This window comes from Chiloscyllium plagiosum, unplaced genomic scaffold (assembly GCF_037043375.1).
Source record: "Chiloscyllium plagiosum isolate Xiang-an unplaced genomic scaffold, Cpla_swu_hap1 HiC_scaffold_43, whole genome shotgun sequence".
In the NCBI taxonomy this organism is placed as follows: Eukaryota; Metazoa; Chordata; class Chondrichthyes; order Orectolobiformes; family Hemiscylliidae; genus Chiloscyllium; species Chiloscyllium plagiosum.
Window position 1 is genome coordinate 22,264,962 of NW_028270181.1, and position 23,115 is coordinate 22,288,076.

Sequence of the window (23,115 nt, forward strand, 5' to 3'; positions counted from 1 at the left end):
ATTCATCATTCATTTGCCTTTTCCATGACCAATGAGTCACTGGGAGCAATCTGTATGGACTGTGTTCAGAGAAAGGGTTTCTGGTGCATGTCTCTGATGAGCTCAATTTTTGTACAAGTCGTGAATAATGCATGTTTTTCTTTATAAATTTAAGGCTTCACTGACCGTAAGCTGACATCCAAAGCAGGACAAAGACAGTCTGAACGAGAGAAGCAGCAGACTCTGGATGGTAAGGGAGTCTTTCCATTGTCTTAATATGGTGTTATCTATTTTCTCTTCAAATCAGTAACCAGGCAGTGCTCTGAAAAAAAAAACACTAGCTGAGTTCTGGGTCCATTAAACTGCATGATTAATTATTATCGAGCTGTGATTTCAGAGGGCATTTCTGTGCCTGACAAAGCCCTCCTGCTCTAAGGGGTTGCTGAGTAACAGCAAGCCAGGGGGCAGAAAAGCGACAGGTTGTTAACGTTCTTGTCCTGTAGAAATAAGAGTCAGCAGGTAAGAATAAAGCACAGAGTTGGAGAAGATCGGAATCTGTACAAGATTGTGAGTTATTCAAATCTCTACAGATTTTAGAAAAGTGAATTTTAACGCATGTGCATGTTTTAAGAATGAATTATTCTGGTTTAAAATATAGATTTATCGCCAAATATTTGTGTTAAGTATTCAGAGGTTTTGAAGATTCCCTCAAGGGAAAATTATATATGATAAACCAGTGGTGAAAGACATGAGTGCAGACAAATATTCAACTAATTATAAATTGGCAGTGTACCCTCTTTAAAATTGCTGAATGCTATTTTGTTTAAATATTTAGTCCATCTATTAGCAAAAAAAAACCAAAAACAAAAATTATTTTCCTCCTTTTGATCAGGGGAGCAACTCTGTTATGAATCTCAGCCGTTTTGCCATTGGAAAGTCCTTTCTTTACATTATTCTTGTTTCTTTAGGCAAACAACCTGCAGATTATGTGCAGTCCCAAACTAATTCCACTCTGCCTGCAGAATCTGAGGTATCTTGCTTTTTAAATTCATGTCTATAAGTGCAGTGCTGCATTGGGCCTGATAGCTGTAATTATTTTACAATATTTTGCATGCAATTTTGCACACATTGCTCAGTGCAAAGTTGCCCTGTGAAGTAAGCAGTAAATTGTAGCTGATGTTTCAAGTGGTTGTTCTTTCTCATGTACTTGTCTTGTCGATCCAGTCACAGGACACAGCATTATTGAGGACTCACGCCTCCCCAACTATTCTGGAGGTGCTGAGTTAAACCACAGCTACCATTTTTATCTCCTGGCAGAACTCAATAATCCACATTGAATTGGAAAAACCAGCAAGCGGCAGTTTGGGCTTTGCACTGGTGGGTGGTGACAATGGAACTGCTGCGCTAGTGAAGGCGATTAGCCCGGGAAGTGTGGCAGATCTGGATGGGAGACTGAAAGTGCGAGACAGTCTGTTGCAGGTAACGTCTGTTGGGTGATAAAGCCCACCTGATGGGTTGCTGTTAGTTGCACATCATGCGATTCATGTGATTCGTGACACAGATAAAGACCTGCATTTATTTAGCATCTTCCATGACCTCAGAAGGTCCTGAACCATTGAACTACATTTGGAGCACAGTCTCTGTTATGCTGCAGGAAGTGTAATGGCCAATTTGTTCACAGCAAGCTCCCATCAACACCAATGCAATAATGCCCAAGTAATCTGCTTCTAATGATATTGTTTCAGTGATGGCTATTGGCTCGGACACTGCAGATAACTCTTCAAACCTTCTTTGAAACAGTGTCATGGGAATTTTTGTAATAATCTGAGATGGGACAGACATATTATCCCATCTGAAAACATCTCAAATGGGCAACCTTCCCTCTGTGCAGCACTGGATGACCAGCCTAGATTCACTCATTGAGGCTCTGGGGCATGGCTCCTTAATGTGCTACCAACGCAGTGTTTGAAAAACTCCGACAAAAGTTGCAAATTTTCCAAAACATTTGCCTCAACTTTGATGGAAGGTCACCAGGAAAGGACTGCTTGTGTTGTTTCTGTCAAGTTTTGCTCCTCACTGATGCAGCAAGCAGTCGGGAATAATAACACAGTTGTTACTAATAACGCACAAAATTATTGTACATTAAATTCTGTTTACTGTTGCACTTCATTGTAGAGTTAGAGGATAACTCCTGAGGTGGTAGTGGATAATCTGCTCTCCCTATGTTATAATATTTCTGTGTTTATTATCAATTGGAAAGTTCATGTTATCTGTATTAATTTAATAACTAGTACAATGTAGTCAGTAAAATAGACTCAGGAGTGTATTTAGACATGGGAAATTCACTTAGACTTGGAGCAATTTCGGAATTTCGGAAAAGTAACGGAGTCAGTTCAGTGAGTCTTATCAGACAAAATTGCTGTCCTAAAAGAAGCGTTAGATGTAGCATTATAGGAAGCTGGAATTTAAAATCACATGTGTACTCTGCATCTAACAGAAGGCTGTTTTAAATGACAGAAAGGTTTGCAAATTCTCACCATGCAGATACATATTCACCCTTTTCCCATTATTGTTGAAGGAATTTGTGTTAAAAAAAAAGAAGCAAAGCCAATATGCTGTGATCAGGTTAAGGCAGTCCTTATAATTATCTGACTCTTGTATGTATTGGCATGATAAATGATAGAATCCCAACGGTGTGGAAGCAGGCCATTCGGCCCATCGGGTCGACATGGTCCCTGCAGAAGAGCATCCCACCCAGCCCCCGTAATTGTACACTTCCCATGGTTAACCCACCTAGGCTACACATCCCTGGGCACTATGGGCAATTTAACATGGCTAGTCCCCCCGCCCATCTTTGAAGTGTGGGAAGACAATCATGCAGGCACAGGAAGAATATGAAAATTCCACCCAGACAGTCAGCCAAGGGTAGAATTGAACCCTGATCCTTACCTACTGTGAGGTAATGGTGCTAACCACTGAGCCACCGTGCTGCCCATCTTATCAATAATTGTGTCACAAGGCAAATGTTATGATACAGGGCATGTATTGCAGATGTACGAGGATTCAGATCAGCTCAGAGAGACACCATCAGGTATTTGCCAGTCCAAACTATCACGTTTATATTTGGACAAAAGGGAGTGCAATGACAAATTACCCAGGAGCTGGAAGCTATAAATCTGGTGCCTCACTGCATTTTGTGTTAGAAAAGTGGGCCAGTCTTTCTGAAGCTTTGCTGAAGGCCAGTGTAAAACACATTAAAATCATCATTTGATATAAATGGTTACCTCAATGGATCATGGTCTTTTTTACTATTGCTTCATCATTGGCCTTTCTTGTGCATTTGAAACTGTTGTAGTGGAATGGGAATGATCAGGCCTAGCTGAGTAGGCTTCTTAAAGGTAAGTGTTATTATCTGATGTTTGGTTGTCGAATTAGTTCTTTTTTGTAAACATAGTTTCTTAATTCATCTGAATTCTTGCATCAGTATTTCTCACTGTTAGGTGCTGATGTATGGATTGTAAATATTTTATTTCTAAATAGCCAAATAAGCTATTTTGCTTGCAGCAATTGAAGTGGGATTGGGATTGCTTTTGAGATACCAATGCCATTTCCTAATGCTGGGGAAGGCAAGTGGTTTCTATGGGGATAAGGAAAGCAGATACTTGACACTTCCTCATACTTGAGCCCAAAATGTGCATTATTGGCTTTATATCAGCCCTTTCATCACATCTCAGAGGAGGTATGGTGTCCTGCTTTCACCCCATAAAGGGCTACTGTGAGGCTCCTCTATTTCTTGCAACATTGCATAAACCACGGAGGCACCTCTTCCTTACTCAGTTCTTAGATCCTTTCAAACTCTTGCACTGTATCGATATATCTCTCGCCTGCACGTTCTGAAGTCCTATTCTTGCCTAACACATCTGGTAGAACACTTATTTGCCAGCCATCACAGAGTGGAGCTTTACTATTCCACCACTTTGCTGTAAAGGTTGTAGCCACACTCAGTGTTCCTTCACTTAATTTCAGCCTGGCATTGTTTTCTTCTTAATCTCAATTTAAAACCCATTTTGGAGCTTCATAAAGGTTAAGGCGGTATTTACTCTCTACACAAAGGTAAGCATGTACCTGTTGGCATCCAAGTTGGGGTGTCTATTGCTGCAAAGTCAAAGCTTTGCTCATTATTCGAATGTCTAGGCCTAGTGAAATGTGGAGCCATCACCCCATTGGCTGTATTGGGTCAGGCAGTCAGAATCATCAAATTCCTACAGGGTGGAAGTAGGCCATTTGGCCCATCCTGACCCTCCAAAGAGCATCCCACCTAGACCCAGTGCCCCTTTCCCTATCCCTACATTTCCCATGGCTAACCCACCTAACCTGCACATCTTTGGACTGTGGGAGGAAACCAGAGCACCCGGACGGTGAATGAGCAAACTCCACACAGACAGTCACCCAAAGGTAGAATCGAACTCAGTTCCCTGGTGCTGTGAGGCAGCAATGCTAACCACAGAGGCACCCTCTAATAGTAACACCACCATAGTCTGACTGGACCACAGGGCTATTCTCTTGCTATTTCCCAGCACTGATTAAGCACAATTGAGGCAATGGACTATGTAAAATAAATTAAATAAATACATGCATCAGAGGAAGCAAAAGAAGGAGGATATGGATGAAACAGGAACACCAACAATCGTAAAAGACTTGGAGGAGTGACAGCAAGAAGAGATAAAACTGAACATAAGGAAGGATAGAGATTTGATGCAACATTCCAAAGCCATGGCTGTGATCCTTTTTACTGATATCTAACCTTGATTAAAGAGGATGTTTTTACTATGAATTAGCTATGTCTACAAAACACAACACAAACTCTTCTATAATTCTGAAACTCTGTTCCTCCATATTCCATTGAATCCCATTACTGTTGTGCTGTTGTAGTCCTGAAGCCAAGTCTGCAAGCTAATTGTGAACATGACTCTGAATACTTTGTTCTGCATGTGTCCAGCAAGGGAAATAAAGTAACATCAGTGATATAATCTCGTGTCACTATTTCTTTGTTGATATCTGCTAAACCAAGTGTTAAATGGTTGTCACTGGATGGTTTTCAACTCATTTGAATCAAGTAATTGGCAGCATATTTCCATTCAGTTCTGAAGAACCTAATTTTGTGTCATACCCTTAAACCTGCAGCGTATATATAATTTCGGCATTGATTGTGAGCATTGGTACATTGACACTTTTCAGCTAATTCATCCCAATCTTAGTTTGCGATTCTAAAAGTTAATCACCTGAGTTTTTTCTGAAATGGGACACCTCATGAAGTGCCCTCTTAGTCACACTAAGTTAACAGTTTTTCCCACAAAGTTGCTGAAGGTGTGCCTTAATAATGGCAAGTTAGGTAGAACAGGGCATCTTCTTAGTGAACAATGGGATCAACGCTTCACACAAAGAGGTTGAAAGATTGAAAACTGACTAAAGAAAGAAGTTAAAAATCACACGACACCAGGTTATAGTCCAACAGGTTTATTCGGAAGTACAAGCTTTCGGAGCGCTGCTTTTCTTCAGCTAGCTACCTGATGAAGGAGCAGCGCTCCGAAAGCTGGTGCTTCCAAATAAACCTACTGGACTATAACCTGGTGTTGTGTGATTTTAACTTTGTCCACCTCAGTCCAACACCAGCACCTCCACATTAAGGAAAGAAGGGTGAATCAGAGGGATTGAATTCAATTTCTAACCAGACACAGATAGTGAAATGGAGAGAGAGTAAGAAAAATTGGATTATGTGAAATGGAGAATAAGATAGCTGGAAAGGTAAGAAAAAAAAGTCTAAGAATTGGCATTATTGAATTAAATTCACAACCTGCACAATTGTAAGATCGCACATTTTAATTGTTCTATTTTGGGCAAAATACTCTGGTTAACAATAACAATTATTACATTGTTAAGACAGGACTTGCATTGTTAATTCTGTGGCTTAAATTTGTGTGGTTCATTCAACGTGTGTTAATTTGCGAATGTGGGGACCTTACAAAAATCACGGGAGTTTAACAATGAGAAACCGTTCCCAGCTGCTTGTGGCTTTGTGGGGCACCTCATCACCAGCACAAGTGTTCATTACTGATGGCATGTTCAGACATGATTACCTGTTTACCCAGTTCTGGTCCTATGTGTCCAGTGTTAATGAAAGCTTGAATATTTGCTGATATGAATGACACTTGAGACTTGAATTTAACAGAGGAACAAGGTGTTACCCTAATATTGCACAATATAAGGCAATGTAAGAAGTTAATTACTCATTCGTTTTAACTCTTGTTCAGAATCAAGGCCAATCTTGTAAAGTTTATGTTTCTGCTGTCTTTTTCTTTACTTTCTTATGGAATCTGATATTTCTGGAACGTTGTTTGATGAGCTGTAACTTGTTAAGAGATTGATGTCTTCTTATGGGCAAATTATCCCAAGGCTCGGAATCATGAATATTAATGTTGCTGTTGTGTAGTTTACAAAAATGCTTAGAATGCCAAAGAGTTTCTGTGTAGCTGCTTTATCTTAAAAGTTGATATTTGAGCATAAAGCAGCTTAAAATTTTGGGGAATTAAGTTCATGGGGGTAGGGTCTGGTTGTCCATTATAGATCATTGTAAGCACCAGAGAAATGGCAGTCATTACTAAGTCTGCATTGTCCAAACCAGGGGATGTTCATTGTTATGTCTAAGCTTGGTCACTCAAGTGAGTTAAGAGGAGTAGTTCACCCATTTGGCCAAATTACTTTGATCTAATCTTGAAACATACTTCACCGTCACAGTGAATAGGACATTAGAATATAGATGATTTGTTCCCTGCGGCTTTGAACACACAAGAAATGGGAGCACAAATGGACCATTTGGCCCCGCAGGTCTGCTCCACCATTCAACTAGGTCTTGACTGACCTACCACCTCCACACCATTTTCCCCACACTATTCCCTGATATCCTTATTATCCAGAAATCTATTAATCTCTGGCTTAAATGATCGATCCCATGCAGCTCTCAGATTCACCACTCTCAGAATCCCTGTATTACAGAAAGAGGCCATTCGGCCCATCAAGTCTACGCTGACCCTCTGATGAGCATCCTGCTCAGACCCAGTCCCTCACCTTATCCCCATAGCCCCACATTTCCTGTGGTTAATCCTCCTAACCTGCAAATCCCTGGGCACCACAGGGCAATTTAGCAATTGCCAAAGGCCAATCGACCTCGGCTGCACGTTGTTAAACTTTGAGAGGAAACCAAAGCACCCAGAGGAAACCCACACAGACAAGTGGAGAATGTGCAAACTCCACACAGACTATTGCCCGGAGCTGGAATTGAACCCAGGTCCTTGGTGCAGCAGCAGTGCTAACCAACGAGCCACTGCTGCTCTTCATCTCTAGTCAGTCTAACTCTCTCTCTCGCTCTATTGCTCTCTCTCTTTCTCCTCTCCAGCTCTCTTTCTCTCTCCCCTTGTCTCTATCTCTCCATGTCTTCATAGAATCCCTATAGCATTGTGCAAAGCACTGAGCAGCTCTTATCTCTCCCTCCGTATCTCTGCCAGTCCCCGATCTCCATCTGTATCACTGTATCTCTCTATTGTGCTGTCTCCCCACTGTGTCCAAAGCAGCAGGGAACAAATCATCTATATCTACATCTCTCTCGCACTATCTCTGTCTCATGAGCTCTCTATTTCTATTGATCTCTCGATCCCACTAACCACTGAGCCATGGTGCCACCCAAACTGTCAGTGAGGACGTTTTCCCTCATCTTAGTCCAAAACGGGCTACTTTTTTTTTGAATGTATCCATTTGTAGTAGCCGGAGGAGATATTCTTCCTGCATCGACCCTGTTGGGCTCTAACAACTTTCCCGATGAAGGGCTCATACTCGAAACATCAATACTCCTGTTCCTCGGGTGCTGCCTGACCTGCTGTGCTTTTCCGGTGCCACATTTTTCGTCGCTGTAAGAACTTTGTACACTTCAAGTTATAGACCCTATCCTTGTCCCTCTGAGAGGGCTTGGTTGTTGACTGAGACTGCATGAGTGAATAAGGGCTGAAGAAGGGCTTATACCCGAAACGTCGATTCTCCTGTTCCTTGGATGCTGCCTGACCTGCTGCGCCTTTCCAGCAACACATTTTCAGCTCTGATCTCCAGCATCTGCCGTCCTCACTTTCTCCCTGAGTGAATAGTTACCCAAGAAGGAGTGGTCTTGAATAATGAATAGCTCCCTGTAATGAAAGGTTTGTCAAGGCATAGCAGAGAACAATCTGTCATTGCTTCACTTTGCGTTTTTAAGAAGATCGCCTCTGGGTAATGATAAACAGCCAAAAGAGTATCCAAAACCTTAGAGGGGAAATGCGTATGGAATGAGGCTGAAGAGCTGAAGAACGGTCGCATGCAAGAAACAGAACTAAACGAAGACTTGCATTTATGTAGTGCCTTCCACAACCTTGAGGCATCTCAAACTGTTTTACCACCAATAAAATACTTCAAAACTGATGAAGTGCAGGAAATGTAGCTGGCCCCTACAAACAGATACAGAAGCAGTTCTAGCAGAACGAGATGGAAATGGAGCAGCTGGGCAGAGGGGGAATTAAGAGCTTCCAGTATCATTTTTTCTCAGGCTGTGGGAGATCACAGATGGGAGGAGGATGATAGACTTGAAACAGCTTGGTAAACCAAATGATTAAAGATCACATCTGGGCTGTGATTGTAAAGAAATAATTGCAAACAATTTCAGGTTCATTCAAGATAGTAATGTTAAATGTCAACAGATGAATATACACACGTTGTGGAAGAATTAAGATTACTTACTTACTTACAGTGTGGAAACAGGCCCTTCGGCCCAACAAGTCCACACCACCCCGCCAAAGCGCAACCCACCCATACCCCTACATTTACCCCTTACCTAACACTACAGGCAATTTAGCATGGCTAATTCACCTGACCTGCACATCTTTGGACTGTGGGAGGAAACCGGAGCACCCGGAGGAAACCCACGCAGACACGGGGAGAACATACAAACTCCACACAGTCAGTCGCCTGAGGCGGGAATTGAACCCGGGTCTCTGGCGCTGTGAGGCAGCAGAGCTAACCACTGTGCCACCGTGCCGCCCATCAACTTGAAGTGTGTATAAAACCAGGAAGGTATAAGAACTATGACTTGCATTTATTCGGGCAAGGGGCACTGTTGGTGGGAGGTTCAATCAGGAGATGGATTGACATCTGCCCAACCTGCTCTGAAGGAATAAACTTCAATTTTTCTACGTTCAGGGATCAGATGCAGGGTGTCGTCCTGAAGAAGTGGAGAGCTTGCATCAATTGTGGAACTTCCCCACCAATACAATGAAGAAGTTGGAGCGTTCACTCCAACAGTTCTGAAATGCATCTCTTCAGCAAAGAAGATTCAGACTCAATTGGATCAATCAAAAAAATGGGAATCATTAGAACTAAAATGAAGCAAAACTTGTGAAAGCCCAACATTCAACTGTGACAGTAAGTCTGACCAGGCAGAAGGTCAATGGCATTGTGTTCAAACACTTGTAATTCAAATAATCCTCTAGTCTGTACAGTCAGCTGGGCTAAGGACTTTCCAAGAGTTAGCAATGAGAAATTTTATCTGTCGAGGCTGATGTAGTGGTGACAATTGAATTGAATCGATCCACTGCCTTTAATAGGCCTTGGTCCAAGTGGTTGAACTCCAATTAATAGTTAACCATCAGAATCATTGACAGAGGATTCTTGTGACACAGTCGTTGAACAGCTCTGAGCCAGGAGACCTGCAGAGGAATGTAAGAACATCTCTCAACTTTGACTAAAGAAAATTTCAAATCACTGGTGAGTACAAAGAAGCATCAATGAACACCCATGCAATTTCTTCAGTTTTTTGGAAGATCTTAAGAAGATGCACAACTTTAAGGAATTTTAAACTATCAAACTCTGGAAGATTCAGGGTCGGAAACGATGGTGTTAAGTTAAGTAACATGGTAGAAAGAAAATCAATGACGCTGCCTCTTTCTCAAACCAGATGGAGAGGCTTAAACAATGTTTAGCTTTCAAACTGTGATCCTACATTGGGCAGACTATGAGTGGGAAAGAAATTCCACCTCAGTTGGGACTTGCTACTGAAAGTTTATTCCTCGTGTGGACTGATGTGGCGCTAAATGAGCTCAGATAGGCAATCCCATTCCATCCAGAGAGAGAGAGAGAGAGAGAGAGAGAGAGACCAAGTCTGAAAATTTCAAACCTAAAGGTGAGATAGATAAACCAATGCTGATGGGAATGAAGTTTCTGCATACACAACATTATTTGCTTCTCAGAATAGGTGACCAAGAAGCAGTGACCCAGTCAATGAGATTGATTGTGATATTAAAGAAATGCATCTAGTGTGCAGTTGCACCTGGAACCAGAGGAAACTGAAGTCTAAGAAAAGTCAGTCTGCATTAGATTGATGGGAAGGATTTGATTTACTCATTTCATCTCCATAATGATCACTATCCTGACCATGAAGGAAACCAAGGCAAGAAAATTGGGGATAACAGAATTCAAAGTTACCAGTTACAAAAAGAAGACAGATGAAGCTGAGGAAGAAGTATATAAGTGTTATTAAACGCTGAAAGTGAATCAAACGTCAAATAATTATAGCTAATTGTGTCGTAAGTTTTGCAGAGCAGACATTTACATTATTGCGGGTTTAATTATCCACGGAAAACAACTCCTGGCTTTTGGATCAGCAAGATTAGAAGCAGAGAGAATGAAACATTTACAAAGGAAACAATCTCACTGACAAATTTAGTTATGCAGCCAATTTCTTTAATGGGATTACATTAGTTCTACTAAATTTAAATGACATTTGGCTACATTGAAACTTTGGCATTTTAATTAACATGTCACACATATATACTTGTACAATTGGTGCTCTGTTGTGAGAAGTGATTGCTGTACAATAGCTACTTTTCGATGCTTGTCTATGTTAATAATCTGTGCTGATATACTCAGTCGGGTTGCAACTGAAGTTTTCCTGACCAGTTTAAATAATAGAAGAGCTTTATAATAGGAGAACTGCATTGTAAAAATTGTCAAAATGAAATTGCATTCAAAGTAAGAAAATGATCAATTAAATAGGTTGGATTTAAAGCTCCATTAAAACTAAACCATTCCCAAAAGGCAGAGATTTCAAGTGATGTGCACACTATAAGTCTGGACAAAGAAAGAAGTCTTAATTCCCTTGGCACAACTCTCGAGAGTGTAAAGAGTGACACTGTTATCATTCAGTCACATTAATCAGTAAAACGGACAGCAATGCTTAGTATAAGCATGTGCTATTTCAATGTGGAAATGCAGAAATTACTGCCAATGATTTCCTGCTCCTCCATAGTCTACACTGTTGAAGCCCCCATACTTGGCAACCTTGAGAAGTAAATAATCTGCCAAGAGCATCATCTTTTATGCTAAAAGAATCCACAAATAGGTTCATCTCACAATGTGGTGTAATGTTTTAATAGTATACTAGGTCATAGCTATTGGTTAATTAGGCCTCTAAATTTGACAAACTAATTTTGATGTTTATCTAATGTCAAGATTTTTTCAAACTGATAAAAATATAAATTTTTATCATAATTATCTTAAACATTTGTTTGGATATTTCAACTTTAAACATAACATTTGTTTGACTGTCTGGAAAACTGTAATATAAGTACAATTTACTTCCTAGTTTACTGTCTGTGAAAATTATTCAATATGATTGGCTGCTTACCCTACTTAATATCATTATTATTTCTGGATTCCTGAAGACCGCCTTGACTTAGTGTCAAATGAGGGTCATAAAAGGGGAGATCCTCATTACAGTGATCACGAGATCTCATGGGCTGGTTTCTTTGAGGTGAGCAACCAGTGTTGTCACTTCACCACTGACCATTTTATCAGACCATAAAACATGAGAGCAGAAATTAGGCCATTCAGCCCATCGAGTCTGCTCCACCATTCAATCACAGCTGATAAGCTTCTCAAGCCCATTATCCCACTTTCTCCCCGTAACCCTTGATCCCCTTGATAATCAAGAACCTACCTACCTCCATTTTAAATATACTCAATGACCTGGCCTCCACAGCCTTCTGTGGCAATGAAGTCCATAGATTCACCACTCTCTGGCTGAAGAAGTTGTCATCTGTCCATAACTGTTTTAATGAACTTTAGAACTCATGGAAACAAATTGTGACATCTTGAGTTAACAGCTAATCACTCCTTAATGTCAAGTACATCTTGCAAAGGTTGACAGGTATCCCAACGTGTAGCCATTCAAATGTGAAATGGGCAGCTAAATGTATCAATACTTCAAACCACATTGACAAATATCTCGAAGACCTGATAAAAGCAAGGTCAAAGAATTCTCAAACGTGGAGATGAGATAAACACACATCCTCAGATAGACTTTGTTCAGAGGTAAGAAAGAAGAACTGTGACTTTATCCCACTTTATGATCGAGGTTTGAAAAATGACTATGATAAGACGACAACGAAGAAATACCGTGGCCTATGGCAAATATAGATTAAATCAAACGAACTCAGTTCACCTCAGCTGCAGAGATCTTTTGAGCATGATGAGACAGTCCATTTGGTATCTTCTCGAGGGAGATGATGTATAGAGTAAATGTGTAAGTAGATGTATGGATTAACTAGGAGAAAGAAAGCTGAAGACACCAGATGGATAAAGAATTGGTGATGATTGTAGAGAACTTAGAACAAGCACAATCTATATGCCATCATCAGTTTCGATAGAAGAGGCAGAGGCAGAGATAGGAAGGCATTGAATGTTGGAACCAGCAGCATGGGTCCTAAACCAGTTCACTGGTGCACATGTATTTTTTTAATCTTCATTGCCTGGAGAGAAATGAAAATGTAGTGATTGGAAGCAGGGTCGAGTGTGGCGCTGGAAAAGCACAGCAGGTCTAGCAGTATCCAAGGAGCAGAAGAATTGAGGTTTTAGGCATGAGCTCTTCGACCCTGAACTCCAACATCTGCAGTCCTCACTTTCCCCTGACTGGAACCAGAGCCGGGTGAATCTCATTGACTATGAGATCCTTGACTGGGGTTGTTAACCAGAGCCAGTCAGGGAGCCCTGGCTGAAGATAAGAAACAGGAGATTCATCGAACATAGAACATAGAAACGTACAGCACAGAACAGGCCCTTAGACCCACAATGTTGTGCCGAGACTTAATCCTAATGTAAGATATAGTAACTTAACCCCTCAACTTACTGCTATCGATGTGCATGCCCAGCAGTCGCTTAAATGTCCCTATTGACTTCGCTTCCACCACCACAGCTGGCAACACATTCCATGCATTCACAACTCTCTGCGTAAAGAACCTACCTCTGATGTCTCCTTTGTACCTTCCTCCTAATATCTTCAAACTATGACTTCTCGTACTAGTCAATCCTGCCCTGAGGAAAAGTCTAAGGTCTCCTCAGTCTAAGGACTGGCTCTGAGCTGGCTGGTCACAGCCCATGTATAATGCACATGTAAATAAAAGATGACTTGGTGACTGGACACATTTGTGCAGTTATTCCAGAAAATACTTGAATTTTACTGTGGATAGGTAATCTACCCAGTCAGTTACCCACCCAAAGGCTGAAGGTGAAAACTTCAATAACTTGAACCATAAACAGCTTATTGCAATGGCTTCCATGGTTATAGAGAAACAAGAGATTGTAGAATCCCAAAACTGAACTCCACATGATGTTACTTTTAGTTGAACCCAGCTAAAAGTTGTTCTATTGTCATTTTAAGTCAAATTATTGAGCCTTTGCAGTATCACTCCAATAACCTTTTTCTGCACGTGTGGAAATCAGAGAATTTACAGTGTGGAAACAGGCCCTTCAGCCCAACAAGTCCACACCGACCCACCCAGACCCCATTCACCTAACACTACGGCAATTTAGCTCAGCCAATTCACCTAATCTGCACATTTTTCGACTGTGGGAGGAAACCGGAGCAAACCCACACAGACAAGGGGAGAATGTGCAAACTCCACACAGTCAGTAGCCCGAGGCAGGAATTGAACCTGGGTAGCTGGTGCTGTGAGGCAGCAGTGCTAACCACTGTGCCACCCACTGTCACAGCAGAGATCCAGTGTTGAGTTGCTGATTATTTCTTGTGAATTGTTTTCAAACATTGCTTCATTTTAGTCAGGCAATTGGCAGCAGATGTATTTCCTTTGTGTTATTCTAGATGTTAATGTGAGGCCACCTGTTGAGCTGAACTCTAGGAATGCATAGCGGAACGTGTGATATTTTCCTATTAAGCCATTTCAGATAATCTTCAAGTTGAAATAATTGTTTAACAAACCTTTCACATTTCCTCCTTGGACTGGTGATGCTTGTATAGTGCTTACCAGGATCTAATTTGTACCATGTCCCACGATGACCAATATGTGCTGCACATTTATGGCTTTTTACAGTCTTTACCTTTTCAAACTGGCCAACCATACTTCCGCCAAGCAGCAAGCGGTGATCAGGAGGATTATTCTCCATTCTAATGGGCATAATAACTATTTCCTGTATTAAGAGCAAGCTCCCCTCTCACTCTGACTCATACAATATGTTTTCATGTTCAGTGGTTGAAGACTCCACCCAAACCTATCTGGGAGACACATGGAGAGATGTGAGATGATCTCCAGCAAACCTCCTGGTTTTGTGAAGAAGATCAGGTGCATTCTGGGACAATCTAGCTCCAATCTGGAGACCAGCACCATTACATTCTTAATGTCCTTTATCCTCTGTCATTCACTCCTTCATGCACAGGCTGCCGAATACACATCCACCGGTGTCAAAGACATCCTCAAGTTCAGAACCGGGGTCAGAGCGGACCATTCTATACCGCTCTGAATCTTAGTTACAGAAACCATTGGGACTGGGTTTGGTGTAGATTAGATTAGATTAGATTACAGTGTGGAAACAGGCCCTTCGGTCCAACAAGTCCACACCGACCCGCCAAAGCGAAACCCACCCATACCCCTACATTTAGCATGGCCAATTCACCTGACCCTGCACATCTTTGGACTGTGGGAGGAAACCGGAGCACCCGGAGGAAACCCACGCAGACACGGGGAGAATGTGCAAACTCCACACAGTCAGTCGCCTGAGGCGGGAATTGAACCCGGGTCTCTGGCGCTGTGTGGCAGCAGTGCTAACTGCTGTGCCACCGTGCCGCCCATGCCACCGTCCCCTACATTTACCCCTTCACCTAACACTACGGGCACTTTAGCGTGACCAATTCACCTAACCTGCACATTTTTGGATTGTGGGAGGAAATCGGAGCACCCGGAGGAAACTCACGCAGACACGGGGAGAATGTGCAAACTCCACACAGACAGTCACCTGAGGTGGAAATTGAATCCTGGTCTCTGGCACTGTGAGGCAGCAGTACTAACCACTGTGCCACCGTGCCAACAACTTAGCATAGCCAATCCTTCTAACCTGCACATTGTTGGACTGCGGGAGGAAACTGGAGCACTCGGAGCACAGCAAGAATGTACAACTTCAAGGTGGGATTGAACCCAGGTCTCAGGCACATTGAGGCAGCAGTGCTAACCACTGAGCCACTGTGCATTGAAGAGCAGACATGTCTCCAGGCCTCTCACCCTGGTTACTCCTCCTGATCACATTGCTAACCTTCACGGTTCAACTTTTTTAACCTTCTACTTGTCAGTCTGTCTGCATTTCATCTTCTCGGCCTTTCTGTCTGGGCCCCCTGCCAGTCCTTGCCCCACCAAGACTACTCATTTACCGCAAGGGTTTTCTTGTTACTCTTTACATTCACTTGTAAATTCAAAGCCGTTTAGGGGAGGTTCACTCAGCTGTTTTGTTGAAGAGGATGCCTTGCGAGGAAGGAGTGTGTATCCAGTGGCATTAAGCAGAATGAGTGACAATCTTACTGAAGCTTCAATTCCTGAGGGGACTTGACAGGATGGATGTTGAAAGGATGTTCGAGAGACTAATTGGAGGCACGATTTTTAAATAAATGCTCGCCCATTTAAGACAGAAATGAGATTTTTTTTTCTCATGGCACTTTTTTTGAGTGAGAGCAGTGTCTTAACCAATAATCATTCCCCTAAACTATACCAACAAGACAAAGATTAACTGTCGTTGGTGGGAACTTGCTATGAATTAGTGTTTCTATTAACTTTCAAAATTACCGAATGTACCTGAAAAATGATTCATTGCGTATGGTACACTGTGGGGCTTGGTCTGGATGTGACTGATGGTGTATTAAAGCAAATTCTTTTGCATTACAATCTCAATCTGTGCCCCAGAGACTGTATGATGGTGCAGATTTACCTTGGTGGGGAATACAGCTTGGAAGCATACTTGGAAGAAAGAATAATTGTGTAATGCAGCCGATACATCACTAACTAGGAACCGCTCAGAAAGAAAAATAATGCAACTCTAACTTTATGAACAAAAGACAAAATATTGGTCAATAGTTCATAATAGATGATAGAGTGACACAGAGAGAGTGTGTGTACGTTTGTGTGTGTGTGTGTGAGAGAGAGAGAGAGAGATAGAGACTTAACAAACATGATTCTAAACATTGCAATGTTTCCTTCTCAGGTGAATGGGGAAAATGTATGTGCTCTGTCTCACAGTGAGATAGTTGAAGTTTTGCGCAGAGTACAAGGTGTAGTGACACTGACAGTCAGCAGAAAACTGCCTGTGGACACAGTGGATAATCAATCCGAAACGAAATCTTTCCCCAGAACACAATCAATATCTGCTGGTAAGGAGTGGAATTCCCTCAGCACTTCATAAAGAAAATCTGATATTAGTGCTAAAATATAACATAATTATATTATGTCAGCAAATAACAGAACAACAAATGTTTCATTAAAGGAGAAAGAAAGCTAAATGATGTTCAAAGAGGGAGTTTCTTGATCGGTTAAAATCGGGAAACATGTGGGCGGCACGGTGGCACAGTGGTTAGCACTGCTGCCTCACAGCGCCTGAGACCCGGGTTCAATTCCCGCCTCAGGCGACTGACTGTGTGGAGTTTGCACGTTCTCCCCGTGTCTGCGTGGGTTTCCTCCGGGTGCTCCGGTTTCCTCCCACAGTCCAAAAGATGTGCAGGGTCAGGTGAATTGGCCATGCTAAATTGCCCGTAGTGTTAGGTAAGGGGTAAATGTAGGGGTATGGGTGGGTTTCGCTTCGGCGGGTCGGTGTGGACTTGTTGGGCCGAAGGGCCTGTTTCCACACTGTAATCTAATCTAATCTAATCTAATCTAATCTAATCTAAACTCTGTTAAAAAAAAGATTTTCAGTGAAGTGTGCTCAATGCCAATAGTATTTGTCCCAGTGGTGGCTTCCAATGGGCTCACAGTTGTAACTACCAGTTTGTAAGAGATGTCACTATTGGATGTGTCCTCAAAGTATCTGTAAGGAAAACAAATCTCAAATAGGGGGAGGTGTTGATCAGGTAGGAAATCACTCAGTTCTGAGATAACGGGTTGGTGTTGCTCATTTATCAAGTTTACGTTGACAACCTTATCGTGTAGCTGCTATTTTCCAACACTTGACAGCTTTGATTTATGGTGGGGCTCACTCAAGTCTTCCTGCTTGAGTTGCCGACCCTCAAGGATAGGCCTGGAGTCCTCAGGAATTGATGATTCATCTCTGGGACTGTGCAGTATGCAAGCTTGGAGACAAGGCATTGGGATTTTTTTTTTTACTATTGAAAAGATTTGGGCATCGTGCACTCTACCTAGTTGCCCCTTGAGAAGGTGGTGGTGGTGAGCTGCCTTCTTGAACTGCTGAGTCCACCTACTGTGGGTTGACCCACACCACTGTTAGGGAGGCAATTCCAGGATTTTGATCCAGCGACAGTGAAGGAACTACGATATATTTCCTAGTCAGGATGGCGAGTGGCTAAGGGGATGTTTCGGTGGTCGAACATATCTGCTGTCCTTGTCCTTCTAACTGGAAGTGGCTGTGAGTTTGAAAGGTGCTAAGAAAACCTTAGTGAATTTCTGCATCTAAAAGAAACTGCACACTGATGCTACTGAGCGTCTGTGATCAGGGAGTGGATGTGATGCCACTCAAGTGGGCTACTTTGTCCCGGATTGTGTGAAGCCTCTTAAGTGTTTTTGTAACTGTACTCATTCAAGCAAGTGGGGAGTATTCCATCACACCCCTCTCTTGTGCCTTGTAGATGGTGGACAGGCTTTGGGGAATTAAAGGGTTAGTTACTTGCCACATTATTCCTAGCCTCTGACCCGCTATTGTAACCACAGTATTTGTATAGCTAGTCTAGTTCAGTTTCTGGTCAGTGGTAATCCCCACAATGCCAATAGTGGAGGGGGGGGGGGGGCGGTGGTCAGTGATGGTTATTCCAGTGAATGACAATAGATAAGTATTAGACAAGGGATAAGGATTAGGTTCTCTCTGGCTGGAAATGAACACTGCTTGGCAGTTGAGTTACTTGCCATTTGTCAGCCCAAGCCTGGATATTGTCCAGTTCTAGCTACATTTGGTCATGGACTGATTTGGTACCTAAGGATTCATGAACATTATGCAATTATCAATAAACATGCCTAGGTCTAACCTCATGATGGAAGGAAGATTGTTGATGATGCAGATGGAGAAGGTTAGGCCTAGGATACTAACTCGAGGAGGACCTGAGGGGATATCCAGGAGCCAAGATGACTGACCTCCAAATACCATAACCATCTACCTTTCAACTATTAAAAACTGCTGTTTATTTTAGTCATTTCTCTTTATCAGATACAAGACTATTGAAAATGTGTAATGAGGTTGTTGGGTTGACAGTCAACCACCATCCAATTGGATTACGAGCTTTTTTGCTTTTCCATTGGAGTGGGAAGGCAGTGAGTCACAGAAATAGGAGTGTCGGCCAATTATTGGCTGGAGTGTGGGGCAAGCCATCATGACGAAACCTTCAGGAATAGGTTTAATTGCATTTGGTTACAATCCTGGTATTAAAATAATCATTTTGCTTTCCAGTTTAGACAATAGTCAACAATAGAGAAAATGAAATGACACAGTTTTTACAATATCACACCTTCAGATATTTGTGTATAATATACTGACTTAAAACTGGAGGTCAGAGAGCAGGAATATCATCGATGAGTCACGGCAAACTCTCCCTCCCACTTTGTATCTTTCTCTGAAGGCAATAGAATGAATTAGCACCTCATGCTACCATCTAGTGGTGGGAGATGGTCCTGCTGCCACATTTTCTCCATAATGGTGTTAACTCTCCATCTCCCTCTTTCTCTCCACTCATCTGATTTTCTTTGTAACTGGGGCTGTCAGATAAAGGACTTGACTACACCTTCTGTCCTGGTCTATTCCCACACAAATCCAGTTCCCTCTGATCAGGACATTGGAAAATGGGAGTCTAGGTATGAAATGACTGCAGTTTCTTTGAATATTGAAATAAATGCTACATCCTTCTCGGGCAGATAAAATCCCCTTTAGTTTCTGTGGTTGTATGAGTACTATACACAATAAGTGGGCATCTGCTTTACTAAACTAGGTTCCCACGGTGGCTCAGTGGTTAGCACTGCTGCCTCATAGCATATGGGACCCAGGTTTGATTCTAGCCTTGGGCAACTGCCTGTGTGGAGTTTGCACATTCTCCCTGTGTCTGTGTGGGTTTCCTCCAGGAGCTCTGGTTTTCTCCCACGTCCCAAAGATGTGCAGGTTAGGTAGCTTGGTTATGCTAAATTGCCAGTAGTGCCTGGAGCTGTGCAGGCAAGGTGGATTAGCCACGTGGCAATGCAGGATGGTAGGGTGTGGGCGGGATGCTCTCCGGAGGGTCTCAGTGTGGACTTGATGGACCAAATGGGAGAAGGTAGGATGACAAATGCTGGAGATCAGAGTCGAGAGTGTGGTGCTGGAAAAGCACAGCGGGTCAGGCAGCATCTGGGGAGCAGGAGAGTTGACATTTTGTGCATAAGCTCTTCATCAGGAATGATAGAGTGGCCCAAGGAGGCTGAGTGATAAATGGGAGGGGGGCTGGGGCTGTGGAGGAAGGTAGCTGGGAATGCGAGAAGTAGAAGAAGGTGGGGGGTGTGATGGTGATAGGTTGGAGAGGAGGGTGGAGCAGATAGGTGGGAAGGATGATGGACAGGTAGGACAGTTCGAGAGGGCGGTGCCAAGTTGGAGGGTTGGATCTGGGATAAGGTGGGGGAAGAGGTAATGAGGAAACTGGTGAAATCCACATTGATCCTATTTGGTTGGAGGGTCCCAAAGCAGAAATCCTAAATGGCCTCCTTCCACACTGTAGGGATTCTGAATTGTTGTTGCATTTTAAGTCCCAAACCAGGTAGAATGTTTCAATTGGGCTCCATTGTACGTTTCCAATTCTGAAAGCAGTTTCCAAAGGCTCCCATTCCCTATTCTTTACAATTCCAGTTCACATTCTGATCTTCATTTTCAGCTGTTACTCGTTACACAAATGTCTGAAAGTGTGATATTGTAAAAACTATAGCATTTTATTTTCTCGATTGTTGACCATTGACTAAAATGGAAAACAAAAGGATTATTTTAAAGTCAGGACTGAAAAGAATTGCTGCAGTTTTGAGAAAGCAAATTACTGAAGATCTTTACATACACTACTGTTTTTGTACAAGCACTGGGTGATAACATTTGTACATAGAAAATTATTTTTTTTTCTGGTTATACTTCTACCCCCACACTACCGCCTAACTTTGGTAGTGCTTATATTTTCAGCAGCACCATGGTGTGTGTGTGCAGGTGTGAGACACAGTGAGAGACACAAGGTGCACAAATCTTTATCCAATTTCCACCACCAGGAAGAAAGGAAACACACGAGTGACCTGTGACAAGCAGTGCCCTTCTCATCAAAGGGTATTGCTGTGGGATCAAACCATGAACAGGAGGGCAGGGATTAAATCAAAATAGAGTTGGAGGGGGAAATAATGCACTCCGCTCCTTGCGGTGCCCACCTCTCCCTGAAAGTCTCGAGGGTGTTGGTGGACACCGCGTGCTCCTTCTCCAGAGACACCCGGGCCCTAACGTAACCGTGGAAGAGGGGCAGGCAGTCGGCCCCAAACAACCCGCTGCCTGGACCTGGTTATGGCCAACCTGGCCAGGTCCAGGAGCAGACCCACGAGGAGGTCCCCTGATCTACCTTCCCTCCTCCGCACCGGGTGCCCGAAGATCAGGAGAAATAGAGAATGATTTGGATGGTAACAGGTAGCTGATTGGTTTGTGCAATAATAACCAGTTGGGGATGCTTGGTCGGCCTAGCATCTGATCATTGCTAACACTGATCAATGTTATCTGTTCACTCGATTCCTTGAACCAGGTAAATTGGGACTTTGTGTGCTTTAAGTAAATCAGTCATTTCTGTGGCTTTTGTAGAAGTAATGTGGCTGTAGAATTTATGTAATGTTACACGATCTTGTTTGTTTTTGCAGTCTTGTGACAAGGTAAAATAAAATGTCTCTTTAATAATGTTAATGTGCCCTTACCTGAGCAGACTTCAAGCATGCTTGAGCAACACAAGATCAATCTCCTTCCACTTCTTCCAGTTTTAAACATGAGAATTGCCCCTCTGCCTCTCCCACTTCAGTTTAAATTAACCCCCTTTCTCCTAATGTAGTTTTTCGGTCAAAGTTGGCTTCTGCCAATCCCAACCTCAGCTCCAAAGGAGCAGCATCAAATGAAACGTGATACTGAGGCAAACAATCAGACAGGTAAGAGAAAGTGAGGACTGGAGATGCTGGAGATCAGAGTCGAGAGTGTGGTGCTGGGAAAGCACAGCGGGTCAGTCACCATCCGAGGAGCAGGAGAATCGACGTTGCGGGCATAAGCCCTTCATCAGGAATGAGGCAGGGAGCCTCTGGGGTGGAAAGATAAATGGGAAGGGGAGTGGAGCGGAGGAAGGTTGCAATAGGTGGATGGAGGTGGGGTTAATGGTGATTGGAAGAATGGTGATGAGACGAAATCACTTCACTTAAAAGCTAGGTGTCTTTGCAACTGTCTTCCCCAGGTGGCTGCTGAAGACAGTTAGGGTTGGGAAAGTCACTTGTTTGGTGCTTCATGGACTGAGGAGTGGGCAGGAAGGTGTTATTGAAGCTGATCAGCCATAATTGTGTGGAACAGTGAAAGAAGCACAATGTGTCCTATGGGCTGCTCCTGGTCCTTTACCAGATGTTCTTATCTCAACAAGAGATTTCATAAATCAACATCAAAATTCATGCCTCCAACTGCACCAGGGACCTGGGTTCGATTCCAGCCTCAGTGACTGACTGTGTGGAGTTTGCACGTTCTCCCCGTGTCTGCATGAGTTTCCTCCGGGTGCTCTGGTTTCCTCCCACAGTCCAAATATTTGCAGGTTAGGTGGATTGGCCATGGGAAATGCAGGATTACAGGGATAGTGTCGGGATGTGGATCTGGATGGGATATTCTTCGGAGGGTTGGTGTGGACTTGATGGGGCGAATGGCCTGTTTCCACACTATAGGGATTCTATGATTCAATGAAGTGCCTTCCCATGCAGAATAATGATATAAACCTCTATATCTAAAAACATATGGATCCTCTACACACAGAACCATTTAAATCACAATTGACTAAATGTACACCTCGCGACAAATCATTTTAATGAAATCAGAAACCTCATATCAGCATTTAATAAAATGAAAATGCGTAACCCTCATGTAATAATGGTCTACAAAGTAATCAAACAGATGTGGCAAAATGATTTTTTTCCCTGTTCATATCTGTTTTTCATTAAAGTTGCTATTAAATATGGAATTTGAAAATTTTCATTGAATTCTTATGAGAAGCAAATTTTGAATCTCTGTGGTACAGACTAATTGAATCAAGCACATTACTGACCCCATTGTGAGTTGTGTGTGTACGAAGGCCATTCTCATAAGGGGAGCAGGGTTGTGGGAGACACAGCAAAAAAAGACAGAGAGGTAATCCGGCCAGACAGGGGCAGGGCAATGTAAAGGAACTGGGGAGAGTGGCAGAAAGAAATCGTGGAGAAGAAGGATCAGAGAAACTTCGGAAAATAGGAAAAGGGCATTCAGGGAAATTCTGGTGACAATCATACCTAGGAAAATTATAGATGAAAGCTGTTGTTTTAA

General features: G+C 42.7%; 1 protein-coding gene across 12 annotated transcripts in view; it reads left to right on the forward strand.

The window, feature by feature from the left end:
- ptpn20 (protein tyrosine phosphatase non-receptor type 20) overlaps positions 1 to 23,115 on the forward strand; it is a 440,815-nt gene that overhangs the window by 346,638 nt on the left and 71,062 nt on the right. For 11 of the 12 annotated variants that reach the window (XM_087982468.1, XM_087982474.1, XM_087982469.1 and 8 more), the window contains 4 exons: positions 155 to 229; positions 948 to 1,009; positions 1,297 to 1,458; positions 16,591 to 16,756. In XM_087982468.1, coding sequence (XP_087838594.1) covers positions 155 to 229; positions 948 to 1,009; positions 1,297 to 1,458; positions 16,591 to 16,756 — 465 coding nt within the window. The remainder of the gene's footprint in view (positions 1 to 154; positions 230 to 947; positions 1,010 to 1,296; positions 1,459 to 16,590; positions 16,757 to 23,115) is intronic. The other variant, XM_087982476.1, reaches the window with a different exon arrangement.